At 47.8% G+C, this 13,875-nt stretch overlaps 2 protein-coding genes across 2 annotated transcripts; both read right to left on the bottom strand.

Annotated features, from left to right (window-relative positions):
* Window positions 1-119: 119 nt before the first annotated feature.
* slu7 (SLU7 homolog, splicing factor) lies at window positions 120-3,479 on the bottom strand. Its single transcript, XM_077733066.1, has 14 exons — window positions 3,189-3,479; window positions 2,766-2,919; window positions 2,608-2,688; window positions 2,377-2,541; window positions 2,213-2,278; window positions 2,001-2,132; window positions 1,839-1,936; window positions 1,652-1,719; window positions 1,429-1,568; window positions 1,201-1,362; window positions 1,026-1,127; window positions 869-949; window positions 647-778; window positions 120-571 (listed from the first exon to the last, which is right to left on the bottom strand). Exons 1-14 carry the CDS (start codon window positions 3,341-3,343, stop codon window positions 392-394), a joined length of 1,716 nt encoding a protein of 571 aa, XP_077589192.1. The 5' UTR covers window positions 3,344-3,479; the 3' UTR covers window positions 120-391.
* Window positions 3,480-3,634: 155 nt separating this feature from the next.
* On the bottom strand, window positions 3,635-13,128 carry LOC144207735 (histone-lysine N-methyltransferase, H3 lysine-36 specific-like). The gene is made up of 23 exons (XM_077733373.1): window positions 12,984-13,128; window positions 11,512-12,227; window positions 11,263-11,404; window positions 11,004-11,176; window positions 9,210-10,683; window positions 9,009-9,133; window positions 8,741-8,945; window positions 8,572-8,672; window positions 8,318-8,401; window positions 7,909-8,070; window positions 7,743-7,835; window positions 7,511-7,634; window positions 7,212-7,412; window positions 6,800-6,979; window positions 6,553-6,709; window positions 6,262-6,467; window positions 6,081-6,193; window positions 5,736-6,005; window positions 5,552-5,668; window positions 5,330-5,471; window positions 5,156-5,262; window positions 4,766-4,964; window positions 3,635-4,699 (listed from the first exon to the last, which is right to left on the bottom strand). Exons 2-23 carry the CDS (start codon window positions 12,208-12,210, stop codon window positions 4,089-4,091), a joined length of 5,685 nt encoding a protein of 1,894 aa, XP_077589499.1. The 5' UTR covers window positions 12,211-12,227; window positions 12,984-13,128; the 3' UTR covers window positions 3,635-4,088.
* Between the last annotated feature and the right edge of the window lie 747 nt (window positions 13,129-13,875).

Here is a 13,875-nt window from a genome sequence, read left to right as displayed (position 1 = left end):
AACAACATTAACAGGTCCCTATTTTATTTTTTCTGCTGTTTTATCATTAACCGATTATTGACTGAAAATACGGTCGCATATTGGTCCTTGAAATAAAAATATAAAACATACAAAAAATATACACTAACAAAGTGCAATTTTATTTTAAAAAAACTATAATTAATTGAGCTTGACTCTAGGATCAGTTTTGTATCTATTGTAAGAAAGTATATGTAAATATGCAACACAAAGGAAGGAAATGGTCAATTTATCAACAAGTGGAAATACCCAATCATTTGTGGTCATTGGAGAGACACAAATACCTGAGCAGACTGTGTGTGTGTGTGTGTGTGTGTGAGAGAGAGCCTACGACTGATTGGATTTTGATGGAGCTGCAGGGAAATGGGGGAGCTCACTGGCCAAGAAAGGAAGCCATGGGATCATCGGGTCGGGCGCGTTTCATGCGGAAGGCTTCAATCTCCTCCTCGGTGGGGGCCTTCACTTCCTGCAAGCTGTGATATGGCCTCTTCCTCTCGTCCACTTGCATCATGGCTTCCACGTTTTTCACACGCTTGTCTTCTGCTTCCAGAGCCTGGGGAGGAAAAAAAATGGGTGAGGTGCCGGGGATGAGAAGCGACGCCGAGTCGACCTCGGACGACATATTTACCTTTTTCAGCTTCTCCTTCTTTTTCTCCTCGTCTTCATCGTCCGAATCGCCACTGTCGCTGCTGACGGGCTTCTTATTCTTCCGATTCCTCCTCCTTTTCTTCTTCTTCTCTTTTATCTTTTCTCGGTGAAGCTGATGGTGGCAAGAAGTGACAATAGGAGAAAAAATTAATTTAGGTGCATAACATAGAGGGCTTAGGATAAGTATTTAAGAATGTCCTGCCTCTAGCAGAGTCTTGGGCTGTTCCTCCTCCTCTTGCAGCTGATCCACACCTTCCTCGAAGGGAACGCACTCCGAGTTGTTCTGGGGGAGAGGCAAAGGGAAAGATGGATGACTTACGAGGCGGAAGAAGCGGAAAGCACGCTCGGTCACTACTCACGATTCCTATGCCGCTAGCGCCCGTGCAGTAACTTTGTTTGACCATAGAGTGGCAGCACTTGTACCCCCAGAATCCATCCTTCCAGTAGGAGCCCCAAATGCACTGCACAAAAGAACATCATGGTGGATATAGACTCGAGCGAGTCCCGGGACAAAGTACGATGGGGGGTCCTTACGGTGTGGTTGTTGATGAGGACGTCCTCTTCGTATTTGGAGCGCGCCACGGCTTTCTCCAGGCCTTTCAAAACCGCCCCGTGGCGAGAGTACTCCAGGTAGTCTTCGGTCTGAGCCAAGAGCAGCTCCCGCGGCGGGGCGTCCAGGTGCTCCTGGCCTCCGTACTAATTAAAAAGAAAGCGTCATGAGACAAGTGTCTTTTTTGGGTGGATGAAATGCAAGTGACGTACCTTCTCCAAGATGCTCTCCCTCTGCTCCTCTTTGAAATCTTCCTTCTTGACCTTGAAAGAACGATGAAGCAACTCCAGCTTAGTGGGGTCGGCCTGCAGATGCACTTCTGAGCCCCTCTCGTAGGCTTCCCAAGCAAACACTAGATGGACAACATCAATATTTTTTATCGGCCAAAAAATCTTCGAATGTATTAATTCAGGTGCATTTTATTTTATTACTTACTTTGCGTCTGAGCCATGGTAATGGTGTCACCACTGTAGCGAGCAAAATTGTCTCCAGCATATCCAACTCTGTGGCGGGCAAAAAAATCATGGAAAACTATCACTCAACCCAAACTTTAAACAGAATACATTTTGTAAAGTTTTTTTTAATGAATAAAATATCCATTACAGTATCTCCTCCCACTTACTCATCTGGGTTCATGCCAGTACTGGAGTACGGGTTCTCTCTCATTGCTCGTGTCTTGGGATCGTAGTAGGCAGAGTTGGGATCCAGGTTCCTCAGGTACTGTTGTAAGCAGAAATATAAATGACCCATGCTTTCCAAAGCTCAAGTTGGAGGTCAGCCTTACCTTAGCCGTATCTTCTCTGATTCGCAAATTTCTGACAGTGATTCGTCTCTTGGAGTCAAAATTCTGACCCGGCATGTCAATATCATCTGCATATTTATCTTCATCCTCGTCTTCGCTGTCGTGTTCACGTTCCTGCAAAGCCATGGCAAATTTCAAATGTGGCTTTCGTGGGGAAAGGCAAGTCGAGGGCGGAGGGGGTCTACAGTATTTACCGACTGGTCCAGCTTCCCTGAAGCCAACTCATCCTGAAGTTTGTGAGCCTTCAATGTCCTTTTGGCCTGAGATGTAAACAAATAGAACAGTGGGGGGAATGATTATAAATATGACCTATAAAAAGGACTTTAATATTGGACTTGGCTAATAAATGAGTGCTGACCAGATCCACTTTGGCGTACTCCTCCACTATGCGCTGGTGTTCCTCGGGGTCGTATCCGTTCCAGCGATCTCGCTTTCCGTCATAATCCAAGTGGAGTTGCACTTGAGAATGTTCATCCGGAGCGATGCTGGTGCCGGTAAACTTTGCTCCGACTTTTCTCGGGCGCTGCGGTCAGAAAAGCCATCATTTAAATGGCCGTTTTTTCAATTTGAGAACAATTACGAATTTTACCTCCAAGCAGTCTTTCTTCTTGTGCGTCATTGCACCACAGTTTTCACAAGCACCCTTGCGGAATTTGGTGGTAAGATTGTTCTGTTGGGGAAAATTGACACTGGTTAGTGCATGTAAAGTTGTGGTTGCAATTGAAATAATGGTTTGTTGGGTCTCACCTCTTGGACTCCCCTCTTATACCATTCTCCAATTGCAGAAAAACCTTCTTGAATTTCAGTCTGTGGTCTCTGATGCTTGAGCGTGGGTCTTTTGGACGGGTCGATATACCATGGCACGGAGGAAATATACTGCGGGATGTGTGGGTTAATGTCTCTGGAAAAATTGTGAAACAAAGAAAATGCAATTATAACCTGGACTAGAAATTTAGTAGGCACTACTGAGTTCATCTGTGCTGGTGGTGATGAATATTTAAAAGAAAAAAAACGTAAGCATACATGCAAATATTATTTCAACAACATAACATGAAGTGACATCGCAGTTCAACATGCAGCGAGAAGACAAACGAAACAGCACTCGTTATTTTGAAAGCACAAAAACTGCAGACAACTACGCGAATGTAATGTTATTTAAATTAAACTTACTTTCCCTCCTCGTCCACCTCAGCCGGAGCATTTCCCAGCTTTCTTTGCTCCTCGAGCTCTTTCTTCTTCCTCCAGTCTTCTCGGGTCATCTTCTTGGGCTCATCCATGTCCACGACGCCCTCCGCACCAGCGTTGCCGTTGCTCTGCTCCGTCATGATTTAAACTTCAACACAACAACACGTATAAGTGGCAGCAATGTTTGGTTATTGTGGGTTAAGAGGAACATAAACACGGGGCTAGTTTACGAGATACGCCATTTTAGAAGAAGGAAACGACGTTATTTTCTTGCAAAGTAGTATTCAAACTCGTGTGCGCCGTCTTGTGGGGTGGCGGTCAAAGTGCAGCTACTGCGAGTAAATATAAAAGGGTATTTAAGTGGAGAAAATCATTATTATAACTATTATTGCAATGGTGATCAATATATTGATTAGCAGTACCACACTGTGTATAGTTCAATGACTCCAGTGTTTATTTTTTTGTAATTGGGTCACAGTATAACATAAAAAAAACATTGACGTGGGAAACACTACAATCCCGAACCCCATTTTTTTCTTTTCGTTTTTTTTTAAAGACAGGACTAAAAATAGTAAGAACCCACAAAATGCCCTTGTGATTAGTGAGATATAAATTCTTGCTTTTTTTCACAATTCACACGTGTTTACGCGTCGGAAATGTAAACAATGTGTAGAACACACATTTGAAACTAAGAGCACCAGACACAAATATAAACAGAAATTTAAAAAAGTATAAGTGAAGGCTCCTGTCGGGTCTAAGCACCAATACACATCCCGTGTGTGTGTGTGTCAATGCAGCAGTCTGGGACAGAGAAGGCAACATTTTACCCGGTAGAAGGCAACGTTGCAGCAGGTAAAACCTGGTTCGGGTCAGCTGTACTCTGCACTAGTCATTTTCTTTGACGTCGCCCTCGCTGGTTTCTTCCTCCTCGAAATCGCCGCAACTGTCAAACATGTCAACCTCATCTTCGTCGTGGTCTCCATACAGGGGGTCATCTTCCACCAACTGGATTTCTCCGAACTGGGCGTCTTCATCGTCGCTGTCCATGTCCTCTTTGCGCGGCTCGGCCTCGAACCCGAACGCCTCCCCGTCCTCTTCGCTCTGATCCTTGGAAGACGTTGGACTCCAAGAGGCTTTCTCTCCCGGCCCGTCGGCCAGGTAAGAGGACACGAAGCTGGAGGTGGCCGTCTTTGTGTTTATGTAGAGGCGGGGAGGGGGCGGCTGGAGAGGCGAGGTGGGTGGAGTGGACCCCGAGACGGAGAGGGTGGCCGGCTCGGGGGCCTCGACGTGCGGGGCGTATTCGCGGATCTCACCGGGCTCCAGGGGGTCGGGCCCGCAGGGGTCGTGCTCGCTGCAGGACGGCTTGCCGTCCAGCTTGGAGATGAAGAGCATGCCGTTACAGTGCGCTTGGCAAAAGGAGCTGGGGCACATTTCGCAGAAAGAACACGCCTCTTGGCCGCAGATGTCGCATTGATGCCATGGACACTCCCATCGACCTGGAAGTCAGAAGGTGGGCATATTTCAAAAATAAAACTAAGGCAAGAAATATCTTTTTTACTTGCCTGCGGGTCTTTTGGCTAAGTTGAGACAGTCGGCGTGGTAGACTTTGGGGCAGCCGGGCTTCTTGCACGTGACAATCTGTCCGCCATCGCCGCAGCTGAAACACTCGTCCTCCCTCTCTTTGGTGGCCACTTGTTTGGTCTTCTTCTTGACTCCGCCCCTCCTCCTTCCTTCTTTCAATTTCTCAGCCGGAGGTTGATTCTGAAAAAGGAGGACGCGCCATCATTTATTCATTCCATTTCTCGTGTCGTCGAGGATTTGTGACCATGTTCTGGCAAAACCAATGGGATGGCGCTTTCTCCTCCATTTCCTTGTTTTCATGCTAAACACTAACGTTTGAGACCGGGTTTGTTTTCACAACAATGTGCATTCAAAGAGTTTGAATTTTTCACCTTGGGTCGAACACCAAGAAAGCCACTGCAATTGGGGGCGCCGCATTTGCACGCCGTCTTGCCATTGCCAAGACACTCCAGGTTGTAGTTGAAAGTCAGCTCCACGCCTACAGGAAAGTACACTTTTTGTTAGTATAGTACTCGGATGGCAACGATAGAAGTTGTTGCTCTGACCTTTTGGGATGTCTTGTAGAGCAAAGAGTCCCACGCGTGTGTCCCCGTTCACCGTCCATTTTTGAGTTTCACAATTGGGCTGGCAGCTGTGATTCATGAAGCGAGCCTGATTCCCTTTGGGTCCGGCATCAATGATTCTGTCCTGGAATGGGAAAAAAAATGGTATACCCTTAAAATGTCCTTAAAATTGTTGAATTTAAGACCAAGCCGCAAGTTTCCTACCTTATCCAAAGTCAGCATGTAGAAATTAAAGATGTCTTTCTCCTGAGCATGCCTGATCCTGGCCCGACATTCTTCTTCATCGATCAGTTCTCCGACATATTCGCTGACAAAAGCGCCCTGTGTGAAGACGCCAGATGGCATTAGCGGCGAGAAAAGACCACCACCGTAAATCTTGGAGGCCCACCTTCTTGATGTCGGTCTCACAGCGTAAACCCCAGCCGCGCGAGAGCGTCCTGAATATTTCCACCACGGTGTACTGGCGTTTGGTGAAAGTCTGGTTCTGGCATCGTTCCCCCGCGGCGCACACCTGAGGGTGGCACTCGTACAGCAACATGCGATTGATGCACTCGGAATCCACGCCGCACGGGTTCTCGTCCGACGCCTTGCAGTTGCAGCGCGGGACCTCGGACAGGTCCGCCGTGATGATCTGCACTTTCCCCACCGGCTTGTTAACCTAAAAAGCCAAAAAATGAACTACTCGGAAGAAAGAAAGAAAGCACGCTTCTAAAAATAAACCCACAAAAATCACCTTAACGTGTTTGTAGGGAGGAGGTTTCTTGTGAATCTTTCGGTCCTCCTGAAGCTGCTTCATTTCCTTTTCCGCTTGAAGTTCTTTAAATCGCTCAGCCGCTTCAGTCAAGGCTACAAAGACCACGCTATTTTACCCATGACGTCGGCGTGTGTAGTGCACGAGCGCTACGCTCACTTACCATTCTTGTACACGGCGTCGGCCCCTTTGCCCATTTTTTCAATGTTGTGGGTGTCCCCCTCCATGTAAGGGAAGACCCGGGCCTGGTAAGTCCATACAAAGTCCTTGGAGCCAAAAAACTGCACTGGGAACTCTCCGACCTCGTGTTTCAACCTCAAGATGTTATTTGGGATATCTTTAACCAGGCAGACTTCAGCAGGCCACCACCTAAACGGGGTTCAAGTAACAACTCCATTAGTCCAAGAAGCAGTAATTGAAGTTATAGATGATAAATTCAAAGAGTGGGTCTTACCTGTAGCGCCCCCATTTGACCCACAGTATGTCCTTGAAGCGTGGCCTCTTTCCGGCCTTGCAATCATTGCAGAACCAACTCCCTTGGGGCATCTCTATATTCAGACATTCCTGATGAAAAGCGGCAGGGCAGGCTTCACAGCAAAGTAGGCTCCCCCCTAAAAAAAAATAAAAAATAAAAATCACAGCAAAAGTATTCAAACTGACCATTTTCTACTGGTCAGTAAGACATAGTTGTAAAAAAATACCTTCAGAGCACACAAAGCACCAGCTAACATTGATGTGTTCGTGGTTTTTGCAGCCCTTCCGAGGAGTGAAGTGGCTCGGGCAGAGAAAACCGTTGTTGGCTAACACCACGCTACCGGCCGCCATGCAGTTGTCATTGGCGTGATAGGCCACCGGACAGCGCACGCAGCGGGCCAAACGTCCTGCACGGGACGACAAATTAGTACATTTGTTCTATTTGCATATTTTCGTGACCGAGTTGGACACTGTTTTTGAAGATCTGCCCATACCGACTCCCATTTCGAATCCAACTCAACAATTACCAAACACGCCAATGAAATCTTCCATGAAAATCCAGTAGAACAAACTGTGAAATTGCTCAACATTTTTTTTTAAAGATCCTCAAAAACAGATAATACGCATGTGTTGTTTTACCTTTGGAGCTGCAGCCATTGAGAGGATTAGCAACGTGACACGACAGGCAAACATGGAGCGGGCAACGGAAGCTTTTGTTACACTGCTGGGTAGCTGAAAAGGCCATGATGCAGTCCGTGTGATAGAACTTTCCACACAGTGGGATGACACATCGCTTCACGCCGTCGCCAGACTTCTTACACACGAAGCACACGTGATCGCCTGAAAAAGCAGCAAAAATTCAGTCCCATTTGCCTAGTCGGGAAAAAAAATATCAGCCCAAGTCATGACGTCCCACCCGAGGAAGTGCCGCCACTTACCGGAGGTGCACTGTTGGCAGAGGAATCTTCCCTTGGGTGCCACAGACAAACCAATACACTGTGGGTGAAAAGCTCCATAACAATGGCCATCACACAGCAGAAGGTCACCCGTCTTCTCACATATCTATGCGGAGAATCAGACATTAAATTGACAACTTGGAATCACATTTTGGAGGATAAAAAAAAAAAAGAATGAATAGAGAGAAATTCCATTTTAGGAGCACCATCTTACCTGGCAGACATTCTCCTTCAAGGTAGTAGCTCCTATTTTCCCTTTAATATCCACTTGTGAAAATGGGCTATCCATCAAGCTGTCTTCAAGAGCCTGCAAAAACAAGACAGGACTTTCATCGAAACTGAACAACACATGACACATTGTGTTTTGAAAATGAGTCCACCTCTGCTTTGGGGTCTTCAATGGGAAAGTTGTGTTTCTCTTCAGAGCTGCAATGATGGAAGTGGGCTTTCTGATCAGGTGACTTGACATTATCTTCAGTCTCAGGGGATGGAGGAGTGCAAGATGTACTGGCAGCGGCTTCTTCCTTCTTTACGGGTTTGAGCTGTGTGGAGAAAATTCAGTTGGTTGAACATCACCTGGGTTTTCACTTGTGGTAAATCTGTATACAGTAATCCCTCAAATATCACGGTTAATGTAGGCCAGACATAATCGCAAAATCATTTTAAAAAAAAAATTAATCATAAGCAGGAGCCACTTGTTACTAGGACTCAGCACTGAAATTAAAAGAAAAATTAAATAATTATTAACAAAAAAAATACTAAGCAGTGAATTTGTGATAATTACTGTACCGTGTTTTCTTCTATTTTCAACTTGGGAGGTAGCACAGCTTTCTTGACCAACACTTTGACTTCAGAGAAAATTTTAGGACAAGACTAAAAAAGAAGGAGAGAAAAAAAATGCCAACATGACAGCTAAATGTTGATGTCTGTTGTTAATTAAACCAAGTCTAATTTGTGCGCATATAAGCCGTCCACTCATTCATCATTTTTTAGCAACAAATAGAGTAATCCGTGCAAGAACAAGAAAATCCGAGCCTTCGTACCTCCTCCTTTGGAAGGGGTGACGACACTTCTTCAATGGCACAATCCAAAACCTGATGAGACAGCTTCCGAGCTCTTTGTTTTTGCGCCATCAACTTTGTAACTAGAATCCAAAGAAGAGCGTTAGCTTGAATTTCAAATGAACGCTAGGTTCTGCTAACACGACTTTACCGTGATTTCGAGGTAGATCGGGTTCTTCGGCTTTGGCCGTTTCGGGGAGTGCTGGCGGTGAAGATGACGATCCCAGACACCATTCGGGGGAGCATGGATTTTCAGGGTGAACAGATGCTTCTGGGTACGGAGAAGTAGGGGGCGCTATGGTGGGAGACGTCGATGTGGCGCTTAGATCAAGAACTGGCGACTCAACTGGGGGAACCTAAGAAAATAAATGATTGATTTTAAACATCTTTCAAATGTGAAATTGACATGAGACTGTTACCATGCAAGAAGCGCTCAGAGCGTCACTTTTGGATTGCTTTTTCGGGACGAATATTTGTCGGTACTCGTCTGCCGATTCCAGAAGTCGTTTGGTCGCTTTCCGCCGGCGTTTGTTCTCAGAAAGCCCTGCGGGGACAAAATACAGTCTTCTCAGATGGGTTTGGAACAAAAACCTGGTCCAGTGCGGTCAAGAGCATCTTACCGGTGGCCTCGGAGAACGAATTTGGGGGGCCTGGCGACCTCTCGGCTTCCAGGGGAAGATCTGCAGAAAATGTTGTGGCGTACCAAGAGTTGGCCTCGTTTTCCTCTAGCATCTGCCAGCGCTTCTTTGGGGCCACCGGGGATTCGGCTCTCTTGTTGAGGTAGTTGGCGGCACTTTCGCTGGGAACGCCGGGATTAGCCGAAGTGTCGGCGTGGACCAACGCTCTGCTGGAGGCCAGGTCGCTTAAAGAATCTTTCACTTTGGCCGGAAGTCTTTGTTTTCGCCGTTGTTTGTCAGAATTGGGAAAACGTTCCAAGAGGTAGCTGTCGGCGGACATGAAAGATTTCTTCCTCCGCTTGGTTTTAGCGTTTGGGGGTACGCCCTCCGTTTTCATTTGTTGACTTAAAGTAGGAGGAGAGCCCGTGGGCACCACCAAGGGTTCCTCCTTGATCAGGAGCGGCGACGGTGGGACGACCAGGGGCTTCCCCGCTTTTGCTCGGGTGTCGTGAATGTCTTTAAGTAGCATGAGAAACGTGCTGAATTTAAAACTGGAATCGGGACAAAACGAAGCCGCCTGCGAGTCGCCGTTGTCGTCCACCAGTGAGCGAAAGGTGACTTCTTTTGAGTCCTGGAAGGCGTCCAAGGGACATGGTGGCGAGGAGGGGGAAGACGGTGACAAGTCTGAGTTGAGCTTCTCCGTCTTGATTGGAATGGGATGAGCCAAAGATTCTTTTGGGTCTTCGCCGACGTGTTTAGTTTTTCTTTCTGGCTTCCTGGCACGCCGATTTGGGGTGCTGTGACTCAACCGGGTGGGAGAGGTTGGAATTTTTAACGCGATGGGGTCAAAGTCTGTGGACGTTTGGGGAGTGTCCGGTCTATCTTGGCGTTCAATCTCTTCACCCGCTTCCGCCAAAAAACGATGCGTGGCGAGCAAATGGATAGGAAGCGTTTCGGGTGAAATGTGTCCACTTTCATTGAGTCTGGCGTTTTTAAAGTCTGACGTGTCCGCAAAAGCACCGTGAGAGTTACACGAATCGATTGCATGTGGGACTGTATCTGTAAAATTCTGCGAATGCCCATCCAGTTCCCGTAACGGAGACATCGGTGGAAGTTTTGGACAAGGCGGGACAGGCAAAGTCTGGGTTTTCAGTGCACGGCTTTCTGACCGAAGGTCCAGCGTGTCCGCCGACTCGTTTGACCCGCTGATAATGTGTCCAAATATGTCCGAGAGACATTTTTTTTTCCTTTTGCAGTTTTTATTCCCAGCAGGGTTGCTAACGACCCGCTCGTTTCTACCGGAAACACCGGAGTACTGACCACCGTCCTGGGTGGAAGAGAGAGGGTCAAGGGCCGGGGTGGGCGTGGCCTGGTCTCCGTTCAGCGACAAAGTCTTGGCGTAACGTTGGCGTGCGGAAAGCTGACGCTCGGCTTCCGTCACGCTGATTTTCCAGCTGGACTGCAAACTTTTGGGGACCTCAAAAGAGTAGAAATCATATTTTCAAGCATCCATTATGTGTGAGATGGAAGTTGTTTGGATTTTTTTTAAGCTAGTGTTATCCCAAAAAAAAATATTAATACGTTACATTAACAGGTGCCTAAATTATCTGTTTATGGTTTAATGTTGGTTCTTGGCTAATGATGAATTCAAAAACTGCCCTCCAATAATGCAATTTTACTTTTACTCAGGTGCAATTTATAGTCCAGAATATACGGTAGTATGTCATTACAGTATCTGATAGCATTTACATAATATCATCTGAAATCAGAGTTGTGCATTTGAGTGTGCTGATTTACCGAGTACTTGTAGTCTTTGTCCTTCTGTTTCCCCCTGCGCCTGAGCATGGGAAGGTCATCAAACTGATAGCCCCCCTTGAAAGGATAAACAGCGTTCCCAGGGACCCAAGCGCTATCCCCTATCTCGCCAATGGTCTCCAGGAAGTACATGCGACAGGGGCGGGGGCTGGGAACTGCAACAAAACACATGGAGATGGTGCCGGGTGAAAAGAAAAGCCAAGACGTTATCTGCAATGGGCGACTTTGAAAGAAATCTTACATTTCATCTTGGTGTGAAGGCCTAACTGGGGGTCAGAGACAACTCGACAGGGCCACCAGGGCTTTCTGTTGAACTTGGCCCACACCAGATCGCCTTCCAAATGTAGAACGGATGGATGGGGCTTTGTTTTTGGAAGGGCCACCTAAGTGGGAGAATCAAAACATTCATTTATCTAGATAGAAAAATGATGTATGACCATAAATACTGGCCTTGGTTTGGAATAAAGAATTGACAGTGTTTTCAACTCACATTACAGTTGGTGCCATTAGGTAGAAAAGGCTTGGGATTAGCAGAGGCAAGTTCTCCGACACTTTCCGACTCCTCGTCCACGCTCCAGCCGTCCCTCGTGGTAACCCCGGGCAACCCACCGGGGCTCGGAGCGGGCCCGAGGTCCGAGATGGTTTTAGACATCAAGTTCAAACCATTAAGTGGGCCCGAAACCACCGCGGCTTGAGAGCCGTTCACGGCGTGTCCCCACGACTGGTGGTAAGGGGTGAAGGCCTCGCTCTGGTTGTACGCGGCACGATGTTGATGCAGCTTGGAGGCGCCGCTGTCAAACAAGGTGGTTCCAAAATGAAGGTAGCCATTTAGGCTATCTGGACTGGGAGGCGGGAAGCCGTTCCTGTCGAACATCCCTAGAGAGTCAAATGAGTTTGCGCCGTCCTGGCGTGGCGAGCTGGGAAATAGGACGGACGGCGGCTCAAACGCCTCGTGCTCCCCGATTGGGCTCGAAGCGTGGAGGTTAGACTTCTGGAAGACATAGTTGAAGCCACGCAACGTGTTCAATGGGCCGTGTCCATCGGACGGCGAGGGGGGATCCGACGCCGGATTCGCCGTGGCGTGCCGCCTTCGGTGGGAGGCGCCCACGAGGCCGTGGTGGGGCCTCGGCTCCTGTTGGCCGGGAGAGCCGAATGGCGAGCGGAAAGTCGCTCTGTACAACTCACTCATGTTTTCACGGTTCGCCCCTGTAAATGAAAAAAAAGAGGACATTTTAGATATTTTAAATATACGGTGACTACATTAGCGCTGTAAGGGCAATCTTTTCCACCTGTCATAATAAAAATCATATGAATTAAAATAAACAACCAGACAGAACAACAGATTTGTTTGTATTCATTTTGAAGTTATGAATGTTGTTTTGTGTCAAAAAAAGTATCATTTTATATAGTCATAAAATATCAATAGAGATAACATAAAAACACTGAATTTGGGCAGTTGACTCATTGGCAACAATCAGTCATTGCCATGGCCTAAAAAGATAAGCCAACCTTCCCATCTTTAATGAATTGAACGCCCATCGTTGTCAATGACAGGCAGTGAGTTAGTTAGGAACCCGTGCCGGGTAAGTTTTACATGAATGAAACAAACCTATGCACAACTTTTTAAACATTATAGTGGCCACTAGGTTTCTGTTTGTTTACGTTTTGTTTTCTCCCTCAAAGGATTTCAATAACATTGAATACATGGCCTCCACGCAGGAGGCGTTTCAGAACAAATCATCCACTTTCTGTGATCACATTTCATTCATAAAAATAAGCAATAGCTCTTGAATTGACTGCTGAGGGCCATTGCAATGGCGGAGGAGCTTGTGTTGACACTGAACCCGGACACAAACATGGGATTAAACACACACACACGCGCGCAAGATGTAGGAAGCTACGATGAACTTCCCGAAATAATAGACGCGTAGAGGTGGTGGGGGAAGAAGGGAAAAAACTCACCATGTGCTGGTCGGGTCACTCTCAAAGCAACAACGGATACGTGCTCACGAGGCACAAAGCAAGTGTTGGTGCGCAGATGTGCACAATCCCAGCAGCGGTCCTCGAGTAGGCCGAGGCGAGGCGCTCATTCTCCGCACCGGCGGCGAGGGCGGCCCTCTCTGCGAACCGCTGTTGGAACACAAAAGTAGCACTTTGTGCTCAAGCCCAAGCGAGCTTCCATGACGCTTAACTCATGCGTCAGCGAGGCTTTGGCGGTTCCTCCCGTGGCACTCCTGCCGGCTAGCTTATTTGACTACATGGCCCCGCTTGCTTGGCCTCCGGTGTGTTGAAACGAGCCCTGAGAGTGAAGCAGCGAGTGTGTTGGTGAGCTCCAGCCAATCGGCTCGGCACCACCACCACCGCCGCCGCCACCCAACCCAACCCAACCCCCAGCCGGTCTGCGCAGGCCGCGACACCCAGGGCTCCCCGCCGAGTCGCGCGTGCGCGCGGCCCGGGGTGAACTATCGTCACATAACACCCACGGAAAGAGTTAATAAAGGGATACACACGACCGGCTATTTAACACAACAAGGCTCTGTCGGCGATGGGACAGTGTGCGTGTGTGTGTGCCTTCGCCAACTCGGGCGGCCATGTTGCTTTCTCAGCACGACGCAAAAGCGAGGAAGGAGGCCGCTCCAGTTCGATTTGAACAAAACGGACCTCGGGTTCACGGTTGATGTTAATTACGATGAAAATGCTCACCTCGAATGTTGTCTTTATTGACACAAGCGGGACGCGTGCGCCGCGTCCGGCGTTAAAGTACAAAAGGAGCGTGTGGGCCACAGGAAGAGACAAAGGCAGGCCAGCCGGTGGTTCACGGTGTCCTGGCCGTAAAGTGCCAAAGATCGTGCGG

This window comes from Stigmatopora nigra, chromosome 14, assembly GCF_051989575.1.
Source record: "Stigmatopora nigra isolate UIUO_SnigA chromosome 14, RoL_Snig_1.1, whole genome shotgun sequence".
Taxonomy (NCBI): domain Eukaryota; kingdom Metazoa; phylum Chordata; class Actinopteri; order Syngnathiformes; family Syngnathidae; genus Stigmatopora; species Stigmatopora nigra.
This window is presented reverse-complemented; position numbering and strand designations above follow the sequence as displayed.